At 29.8% G+C, this 12,050-nt stretch overlaps 1 protein-coding gene across 1 annotated transcript in view; it reads left to right on the forward strand.

Annotated features, from left to right (window-relative positions):
- The window catches only part of LOC130901654 (prolactin-releasing peptide receptor), a 404,435-nt gene that overhangs the window by 266,272 nt on the left and 126,113 nt on the right, over positions 1–12,050 (forward strand). Inside the window, exon 3 of the mRNA XM_057813176.1 lies at positions 4,278–4,378. Within this exon, the coding sequence (XP_057669159.1) occupies positions 4,278–4,378 (101 nt within the window). The remainder of the gene's footprint in view (positions 1–4,277; positions 4,379–12,050) is intronic.

Genomic DNA, 12,050 nt, shown 5'->3' on the forward strand with positions numbered 1-12,050 from the left:
TTTTCAGCACCATACTGTATTCTTGGCCTTATATTCACTTTCTGCTAGAAACCTGCTTCCTAATATCTTGAAGTATTCTCTAAGTCTAAGTACAGGATAGTTTGAAGAGAAATGACGATGCTTGTTGGGAATCATTTCGATATTTTGGAAGTTCGTTGTGTTTGGTATCTGTTGTTTAATTAGTATAGCTATACCTCTCCTAGCTATTCTGTTTCGACTTCTTGCTCATATTTAGCTAAGCCATTTGCATTCCAGAGTGCCATTTTATATAGTTGAGCCATTTTTAATTATCATATTAGTTGTTCCAATAGATTATTGATTTCAGCTGCCATTTGGTTCAGAGTTAGTTGAGGATTTGTGATGGTATTTTGTGAAAATCCAATGATATTGTTGCCATTTATCAATTCTGCCCTTCCTCATCTTATCTGATCTAAAGGATTGACACAAACAGATGGAGAACAGCAGCTTATAGTGACGGTATATTTTTAGAAAAACGTAGCATGATCTCACGTAGAAAAATTATATCATTTCAAATATTTACAATGAGCAGAAGAATATGAACACAGACTGCTATGCACTATGATTCTTCAACGTGTTAGAAAGCATTGCAATGATACTGCAATAACAGCAGATCTATTGACAACTATCCCACATCTCTACATTTTGTCAATAGTAAATAAGTTATCGATGACATGGTTTGTTGACTCTGTGTGTGCTGAAATAAATTTTATAACTGTAAGAGTCTCTCATTATCTAGAAAAAATTCTATTATTTAAATTCGAAAAGACAAAAACTGCATGTAGGACGTAGATATAGTGGTTAACTATCATTATTCTTGTTGGTACCGATAATAACAGCAACGATATTGACAGTTCCATATTAACACTAACAAACTCAATCGTTTTAATGAGGTTCCTTGAATCATTTGCACCATAAAAGTTTAGTTTTCTTTGAATATAAAACTTAGTAGAGATATTAATCCAGTCAAAATAGACAAAAATAAGTCATAACTTAGACAAAATTCTCATAGAGCTGAAAATTGACAGAGACGTTAAATATATCATTATAAATGAAATGTCGAAAGTTCCCTTCGATTCTACTTCTGCAAAAAATTTTATTCAAGGTCAAAAGTAGAAAATTAAGGTTTTTTTCATTTTTCTCGAAAACAGTTATCGTGAAAGTAGGTCAGACATCAGTTGTAGATCATACAATTTTCTACATAAATGGTCCAGTCACTTGTTCTCTTACGACTCACCATTCGTTAAATGAAGATTTTAAAATATACGACTATACTGTTAGTTCCTAATTCCCTTCGTCGGTCACCTTGAGTAACATCTGCTAGCTACAAATATAATTCGTTTTCTTTTGCAATATATGGTGCTCCAAAAAATTGATTCCATAGACAAGTATAGATATATAAACTTTGTAAAATCTGCATGGATCAATAAAACAGAACAGTTGTCTTATCTCCAATGTCTCTTATGTCCAATATCTGCTTCTGCCTTTCAACACTTGTATCGTGTGTATTATTAAGTTCAAGTGTGGCTAGGTAATGAGCTCGACCGAGAAGAATGGGGCTGGAAATTAACAGAAAATTATTTGGACCCAATTCAAACTTTACTCCCGCCTGTTCCAGAAAAACTACTCAATACTATTTTTTGTAAATGCAAGACGGATTGTAGTGAAAATTGTGGTTGTCAAAACGTGGGATTATTTTTTTCGCCAGTATGCATCAATTGTCAGGGTCAGAGTTGCTCCCATATTGAAACATATACAACATATGAAGATATGATATTAATGAAAAGACTACTGATGCATCCCTTTTCTTAGAACAGCGAGCACAAATTCTGCTAGAAAAAGAGAATGAAGACCAAGAAATAATTGTCGAAGTAGAATTAGACAATCATCTTATATAATGACATGTAGACGTTAATCATTAGAAATATTACTATTCTTTCAATTAATAGGATCTGATCAAACTTTCTTTATTATAATATATCGTGGAGTATACGATATCTCACAAATGGTGAGTCGTAAGAGAAAAAGTGACTGAACCATTTTTGTAGAGAATTGTATGATCTACAACTTTTGTCTGATCTACTTTCACGATAATACTTATTATCGGTGAGATCCATGTATCCATTTAAATAATATGGAAAATTGAATTTGTGGAATTAATAATGCAGATATCCTATTCAAAAACATTGACCAGATGTATTCATTCAAAACCGCAAGCCATGCTCAAACTTGAGAATGGAATAAATTCAGCATCTCATAATAAATTGCTTCGTTTACATTCGTTTATGTAAGGGGTATGGAATAATCTGGAAGAAAATTCATGTTTTTTTGTCAGGATTCAAAATAAAAATTCTTTTTTTACCCGAATGTTGCACATACGAGTATATACAAGTTTTCAGGGGTAATACAAAAAGGGTATGGAAAATATTTAATAAAAAAATATTCAGTAGTAATAAAAATTATGGAATGGCATATGTTTGTTATGTATACAAATTGTGGTATTATTGAATTCATATTACAAACATGTTAGTACAGATCGAGTTCCTCCTACATATTCAGAAAGTAGACACTAGAATTCATATATTAGAGAAGTAAACTCACACCAGTTCTCGTGTGATGTGAGTAGGAAATGAATAAAATGAAAATAGTATGTTAGAAACCTTGATCAGTATAGTCACCTTTAATAATCAACTAATCACGAGTTTATTTGAACACTGTGGAGATATATCGACACGTGACGACCGGCCATGATGCTACCCACTTCAACTCTTGTGCAATCTTTATAGACTTTACAATATGATTTTGGCGATACAAATAAGAATTCCCTATGTATAGGAATAATTTTGCTATTTACTTGAATCTTCCCATTTCATTTTGTCGATAGGTATACGCATATTCTATTAATGGTTATTCTTGGCGAAAATATAATTTTGTTGAAATTGATAACAGTGCCGCCCATAGTTATCAGGTATTCTCCTAGTTTTACTCAATTTAGTGCGCTAAATACTATTGACTGTTGTTTTGTTGGGAAATTTGTTTTTATTGCTTTGTAATGGACAAATAGGATTATGAGAAGTTATTAGGTAGGTTAGTGAAATAATTGCTGATATTGATCTATTTTATCTTAATCCGTACTGTTTACTGAAACTTGTTTTGCTGTTAAGCGACAGGTTTTGAGACTCGATTGAAAATACTCAAGTTTTTTTTGTACTGTTGAAATAATAAAATTTTTGTTATTATAAAGCTAACTTTAAAGTGGATATATGAAAATGACGAAATACCTTAGTGTTTGCAGTTGCTTACTAAATAAGTATATTCGCTATTATAAAATTCATTTTTTGACGATAGCTTTTTTTTTAAATACTTCATCTATCCTTAATAGAGGCTGCTGTCCATCTGTTTGCTACAGATATTAGTTTTTCCCTCAATTATATTTTGATTTTATTCACTATTTAGCAATATGGTGAAGTCAGGATATACCTTTCTGAATACATACCCAACTTCTGTTTAAGTTCTTCTTGTCTCTATATCAAATCATTGGTACAATTTCAATATAGTGCAATATTCCATATTTCTACAAAATATCTTGTTCTGCTAGTAACCGATATTATTTACTTCAAAACATTAGCTAAGTTATTGCGAGCCCAAGGAGTTTCATTACTTTTTTCGATACCTTTACTGCTGGATTTGCAAAGAACTATAATATATACATGTGATAATATTCTCCAATTCAAATTTTCTGGTAGTTAGTAAGATGTAAAAGTTGCATTATTGGCAGACCTGTACAACTTAAACAAAGTCACCGTTAACATCTAAATTGGATAAACTGTATACAATATCATTGTATGAAAAAAATCGCAAATGATCCACGGTGCTGGACTTTATCATAGAAAATAGTATTCTGTTCCACTGTTCCTTATAAATGAAAAAAAAAAATTAGCCATCATATTTCGTACGGTGGATAAATTTGGAGTATATACTAGATTTCTTCATCAGCAAGAGTACAACGCAGGGGTCTTCGGGCTCCAGAAATATCCCTCGAAAGTATTTGACTATAAGTTTGCTATATTTTTTTAATGTTTATTTGACTGTCATACAAAATTTGATTCTAGAAGCCTTATGATCAATGGAATCAAGGTATTATTCAAATAATTGAACGAAAGTCGTCATACTTGCTTTTATGACCACTTTTTGATAAAGTTCTTTTTATATATTTCCATTTAAATATATTCTGGATAAAGTCTCTTTATTTGTTGCAGCAAGTGTACCCAAAATTAGAAGCAGTACAAGGTGTTGGATTATGTACTGTTAATTTGTTGGACGACATTAAAGAATATACGAGAGGGATCTTCATAATAATGTGAGTAGAAACTATACTTTTACTTTTTGGTTTGCGTTATCAATAGTTAACGACAAATAATGATTTGATCCAAGCACTATGATATTCTTTTTTCTTAGTGCTGAAACTAAATTAGTAAAACGGAACAAAAATGATTAAAATAATGGTTAGTCCACTCAACAAATGGAAATTCTTATTTTTGTATAGAAGCCATATCATCAGGGTAAACAACTTAATTATATTAGTACAAAATATCTTCTAAATATAATCAATATTCAAATTGCAAGAAGGATTACAGTTTCACAAAAGCATCGATCGGATTAAATTCAGACATCTATTGAAATTGTAATATTTTATACACAAAGCCACAAGTATAAATGATAAGGCCCTACATATATCGTGAATAACGATAAAGACTCTTAGTGAACGGTTGAGATACATTGACTGTGATGGGCATTCTAACACACCAATTTCTTCGTTAGAGTTACCTAGATACACAATAAAGAACAAAATTTGATATCTTAACGGTACTCAAGTATCCAAGGGACACCCGAAATCAATCATCTTTGATGTGGGTCCCGATTAGGATCGTGTACCATAAATCTTTAAGTAGTTGAATTTATGATTCTTCACATTCACATTAATATTTTTGTGGCAACTCTTTCAGCATTTTGGCGGTTATTAGGTCAAATGCCGGTGCTTTTTTCGGGTTTAGTAACTTTATTTCATTGTGTACTCCTTTTTGAGTCAATGCTTTTATGGGGCTTCCTTTGTTTATTGAAGTTGCTAAGTTTTGCTCTACTTCTAGGTCTGCTTCGTGACTTGATAGCTGAAGACTGTAATGATATGATTTGCGAATAAATCTGCTTTTTCTTTGTCTTTTGTCTTTTTCTTGTTGGTGTAGTAGTTTGGGCTGCTAGCTGAGGTTGTGAGTTAAAAAGATCTGTTGCCCGATATATCCTGGTTCCTTAAGCTTTATCTTTAAATCTACCGTTTCATTGATTTTATTACGGTATGTTTCTAAGTCTGTTTTAAAGTTGTGTAATCTTTGTGGTGGTGTTCTTATTATGACTGATGTTCCAATAATAGGGGAATGATCAGAATTTAAGTCATAACTGGGCAGGATGTCTGTATGAGTTTAGTTTGTAACATAGAAGTCCAAAAGGTGTGTTTGTAGTTGTAATCATCTCCTGCTATGAATTTGTCTCCCAAAGTGGTGAAAAACTATTCGAGATCATTTTGTTTTATGTTGTGTCGAGGTGGGCAATAGATTGCAGACATTGTGAGTTCATATGCATGGTTATTACTATTATTGAGGTAGCTTGGAGGTGATTTTGTTGGTAGTTTAAAGTTCGTAATGTTTGATTGTATGTGTCATCTATGTGGCTGCTCCTCCATGTGCTGTGTTGTCGGAATGGTGTGTGTGATATACAAGATAATTTGGTATTTGAAAATATGTTTTTTTTGTGAAATGTGTCCCGCTTACAAGTAGTATATCTATTTGGTTTTATGTTAAAAACATTTTGACTTCTTTATGCTGTTCTAAGCCATTGGCGTTCCATTGTAGGATAAAAAGTTTGTAAATACGTGTTTGGCTGGTAATCCATATTTACACTTATTACCAAAAGACTTGTTTACACTTTCAATTTACGTTATCACTCCAGTTTTTGTTCCAAACATTTTATCATATATTTAATACTCTCAATATTTTGCTTGATAACAATTCAATAATTATAACCGCGGCCCCTTAGCGCCTTCAAAAATTCAATGGTACTTCTTTACGCTACGAAAGTTAGTTGAATATTAATTTCATGATCTGTCTTCGGAGTAGAAGGTTGAAAAGTAATATACGGAGAGCCGGCTGTATAAAAGTCCTATGGATCAGATGCATCAATCATTTTTGGGGTATGAACAATAAAACCATAGGTCTAGAGGTCGTCACCCCTGAAGTTGCTTGATTTTGCCCGTATGCAAAATTACGACGTCTCTTCCTGTTTTTATTTTAGGTGTAATTTTAATTAAAGAAATACATCAAGAAAATTTATGTGAAACGAAAGTTTTTGATGAGTAGAATAGAAATGTCAAGGGTCGACAAGCTCTATTTATTCGCTACTCTGAGTCGACCTCCGTTAAAAATTATTTTTTTAAAATTTATCTTAAGCCATCGAATACATGGATTTGCTCACGATTTTCTGAAAATAGAACCTCTTCAATGACTGAAAAAAATTGGTCGACACCTTTTATTTGCCCGGATCTAACTGTCGACTTAGTTCGAAGAATTAAAGACCCTATGCTTATACATTTCATCTCTATGTATGTTTAATTATTTAATTATCTGTATATCTTTTTCAAATACATTAATAATTTTTTTTAATTGATTCTGTAACTCTAACATTACTAAAAAAATTGGTCGACACCTTTTATTTACTCACACCCAACTGTCGACTTAGTTTAAAAAATCAATGAGCTCTAACTCATACGTTCCATGTCTATGCATGTTCAATTATCTACATATCTTTTCTAAATACATTGATAATTTTTTTTAATTAACTCTGAAACTCTAATATTACTAAAAAAAATGGTCGACCCCTTTTATTTGCCCGGATTTGACTGTCGACTTAGTTTGAAGAATTAAAGAGTCTGTGCTTGTACATTTCATCTCTATGTATGTTTAAATATTTAATTATCTGTATATCTTTTTCAAATACATTAATAACTTTTTTTTTCATCAATTGTTGAAAATTTCATTTCCTTGAAATACTGACTGTACATTTTTCCATTCTTTACCACATATATTGTGAGTTTTGGTGTTATTCATTAATTCCTGTGAGATGGAACGAAAGAAATTAAAAGTCTCAAATAGTGGAGTTAACACATGAATGAGTTTTATTACATACAAAAATGATATACAATGATTAACTATTAATTTTACATATAACTATCGTCATTAAAATCTACATCATTATTTACATCATCGCTATAATTCGGAATATTAACATTATCGTCATTGTTGTCTACAATGCGATTTCTATCATTATTGAAGTTGTCAGTATTATCATTATTACAGAATTCATTGCTACTATCAGTTAAAATGATTTCTTCTATTTGAAATGGTGTAGGGCTACCATTAAACATATTCGGCGTTATGGTAATATTATCAAGATCATATATCCAACCACAATCTTCGTCATTTATTACAATAAATTGCTTATACAAAAAATTTTGCCACATCGCATTAACATAAATTGTTCTAAGAATTTTTTGTTTTAACGATTTCCAGCAAGGTGGCATTAGTCGGGAATCATAATTCCTTACTTCATGCAAAAGCGTCTCTTGAGTAGAAATAGCAGAAAAATTATTTTGAAAAATGATTAATCGTGATAAATTAATATCCGTGCAATTTTTTATTCCATAAATTTCGCATGTATACTTTTGAATTGTTTCCTTCATCTCCTTATCTTCGATCTTACCAAGATTATTAAGTAAAGTAAAAATTTCTTGATATTTTACATTATTCATTAAAATATTGAAAGGTCTGGCTTTACCTTTTTTAAAGAAACTACAGGTATAGTCACAACCTGTATACGCGTGAAACCCGGGCAATGCGTTGCACATTTTTTCACCTAAAAAGTTCGCTAATTTGGTACAATTAATACATTCATCACCGTCTTTACAGTTTGTTGAATTTAAGAGCCAAATTTCAAAACTCAGTAATTTAATAATATTTCCTAATAATTATGAAAACATCTGTATCTGATGATTTTATCATTATTTTAGAGTTATCAGCGCACTTATTTATATGGTAAATTATCCGAGTGTCAGCTTCTTCATGCAGACATTCTAATCGTTTTTCTTCTGTTTTAATAATCATATTATTACTTACAGAATACGAATAGCATTTAATCCCGACAATAAGAAAAATTGTTTTTTTATCTATAATGGATGCTAAGCTTGAATTTTCCCAATATTGGCCTAAAAATTCTACTAAAGCTTCTTTAAATTTTTTTATTTCTTAAAGCTTTATAAAAATCATTTGGTCGACTTTGAAATGGCCCAACAATCGTATATAGAATATCTGTTTCATTTCTGTTCATTCTTTCGATGTCTTCGATTGAAGGAATGACATACCGGTCAAAAATGAGATGAATTTCAGCAGCTGTGCTGTTACAAATTGTTTTCAATATAAATTCAGCCATTCTTAAGAAAGTTTGAGGCATCGCTGGCCCTAGTTTATGTAACATATAAAATCCATCAATTATTTCTGTATCTACATATAACAGATATCTGGTGCTATAATCTTCTTTATTTTTTTTTTTTTGCGAGAACTGATTTATCTGTTTTATTCATTTCACCTGTGCACTGAAACAATGCAGGTGGTGCTGGTGCTAATGGATAAGACAGACAACACTCAAGATCAATTTTGTGACTTAAAGCAAGTGCTAGTAATCTACCGAATACATCTCGCTCCACTTTTAGAACGGTTTGTTTACCACCATCTGCGGTTTTTATTATTTTTTTCAAACGTTCGGAAGCAAAATTTTCAATCTTTAACCTAACAATTCTAGATTCAAATCGATCAGGATTAGTGTTGCATTCGTTAATGAATTGTATTTTTTTGTCTACACCAATTTTGTGAGCTTGTAACAAATAATTAGCAACGTTATCTGATACAGCACGACCAGTAACAATATTAAACAAATTATCTTGATCAACATTTGAACCAAACGGATTAATATATTGCAATTAATAATTCATGTGAAAGAAAACGGACTGAACGCGTCAATGTTTCACACTATAATGACTTAGAAGCCCAACTTAGGGCTGAAAAATATCGGGCTCTCCCTACCTACTCGTGTTCTTTTGTTAATGCCGGAGTAACTCCGAACCTAACTTACGATACAGGTACAAAAGAAAAAACGTTAACGGCTACCTGGACTTAAGGTAGAAATACAAAATAAATTCTTAAGGACTTAAATGTTAATAAGGAATAGAAAAATGTACAGTAAGTATTTCAAGAAAATTTTAGTTATGTTACAATTAATAAAAAAAGAATTAATAATGTATTTAGAAAAAATATGTAGATAATTGAACATGCATAGACATGGAACGTATGAGTTAGAGCTCATTGATTTTTTAAACTAAGTCGACAGTTGTGTGTGAGTAAATAAAAGGTGTCGACCAATTTTTTAGTAATGTTAGAGTTACAGAATTAATTAAAAAAAAATTATTAATGTATTTGCAAAAGATATACAGATAATTAAATAATTAAACATACATAGAGATGAATTGTATAAGCATAGGCTCTTTAATTCTTTAAACTAAGTGGACAGTCAAATCCGGGCAAATAAAAGGTGTCGACCAATTATTTTAGTAATGTTAGAGTTACAGAATTAATTAAAAAAATTATTAATGTATTTGAAAAAGATATACAGATAATTAAATAATTAAACATACATAGAGATGAAATGTATAAGCATAGGGTCTTTAATTCTTCGAACTAAGTCGACAGTTAGATCCGGGCAAATAAAAGGTGTCGACCAATTTTTTTCAGTCATTGAAGAGGTTCTATTTTCAGAAAATCGTGAGCAAATCCATGTATTCGATGGCTTAAGATAAATTTTAAAAAAATAATTTTTAACGGAGGTCGACTCAGAGTAGCGAATAAATAGAGCTTGTCGACCCTTGACATTTCTATTCTACTCATCAAAAACTTTCGTTTCACATAAATTTTCTTGATGTATTTCATAAATTACAATTACACCTAAAATAAAAACCGGATATGACGTTGTATTTTGAATACGGGCAAAATCAAGCAGCTTCAGGGGTGTCAACCTCTAGACCTATGGTTTTATTGTTCATACCCCAAAAATATTGATGCATCTGATCCATAGGACTTTTATACAGCCGGCTCTCGGACTATAAATATATGGTTGATACTGTTAACTCTCAGCAGCTGTGACATGATGACTGATACAACTTTAGGAGCGAGTCGGTTTAAATAATAATAATAATAATAATAATAATAATAATAATAATAATAATAATAATAATAATAATAATAATAATAATAATAATAATAATAATAATAATAATAATAATAATAATAATAATAATAATAATAATAATAATAATAATAATAATAATAATAATAATAATAATAATAATAATAATAATAATAATAATAATAATAATAATAATAATAATAATAATAATAATAATAATAATAATAATAATAATAATAATAATAATAATAATAATAATAATAATAATAATAATAATAATAATAATAATAATAATAATAATAATAATAATAATAATAATAATAATAATAATAATAATATAATAATAATAATAATAATAATAATAATAATAATAATAATAATAATAATAATAATAATAATAATAATAATAATAATAATAATAATAATAATAATAATAATAATAATAATAATAATAATAATAATAATAATAATAATAATAATAATGATAATAATAATAATAATAATAATAATAATAATAATAATAATAATAATAATAATAATAATAATAATAATAATAATAATAATAATAATAATAATAATAATAATAATAATAATAATAATAATAATAATAATAATAATAATAATAATAATAATAATAATAATAATAATAATAATAATAATAATAATAATAATAATAATAATAATAATAATAATAATAATAATAATAATAATAATAATAATAATAATAATAATAATAATAATAATAATAATAATAATAATAATAATAATAATAATAATAATAATAATAATAATAATAATAATAATAATAATAATAATAATAATAATAATAATAATAATAATAATAATAATAATAATAATAATAATAATAATAATAATAATAATAATAATAATAATAATAATAATAATAATAATAATAATAATAATAATAATAATAATAATAATAATAATAATAATAATAATAATAATAATAATAATAATAATAATAATAATAATAATAATAATAATAATAATAATAATGCCCTCAGGGGGTCGCACTGCGACTACGGGTGTGGCAAGCCCGAGGTACCCTAGCTAGAGATCCACCCCACTCCCAAGGTGGACTCTTCCCAAAAAACCCCACTATTCCTAGAAGATTTTCCTCCTCCGACGCTATTAGTTTACGAGGGCTAGGGGGCTTCCTACCTTTTTTCCTGTATCCCGGATTGGTTCTGCGTTGTAGTCTGCTGGGAGTGCATCGCCCTGCTTTCGGTTCGTCACCGAAGTAGCTGCTGATGCTGATGTGAGCTAGTCTCTGCCGAGGTGGATGATGGCGCGGGATCGGAAGCCAGCCACTACGGGCCCTGATCAGGTAGTATGTATTGAATGTGGAAGTCGGAAGTTCACATCGCCCCGGGCGAGTCTGGTCCGTCTGTGTGTTCCGGGACTGGCTAAGCGAGGATTGGGCCTCAGTGAACTGGGGTAGGCGACAGCCGAGGGTACACCCGTTCTCAATCAACTCGACCCGCCCCCTTACATACGAAGCGCTGGTGACAAGAAATAAATGGATAGCTATAGTTCAAACGACGAAAAAACTGCATTGTCTTTAGAAGACAAAGGACAAAATGAAGGAGATATGACCCCAACAGGGTATCACTGGATGTTTACTACAGACCCTAGTGTTAGGAGATCCTCATTGGCAAGAACACCACCAA

The sequence above is a fragment of the Diorhabda carinulata genome, chromosome X, assembly GCF_026250575.1.
Source record: "Diorhabda carinulata isolate Delta chromosome X, icDioCari1.1, whole genome shotgun sequence".
Lineage (NCBI taxonomy): Eukaryota > Metazoa > Arthropoda > Insecta > Coleoptera > Chrysomelidae > Diorhabda > Diorhabda carinulata.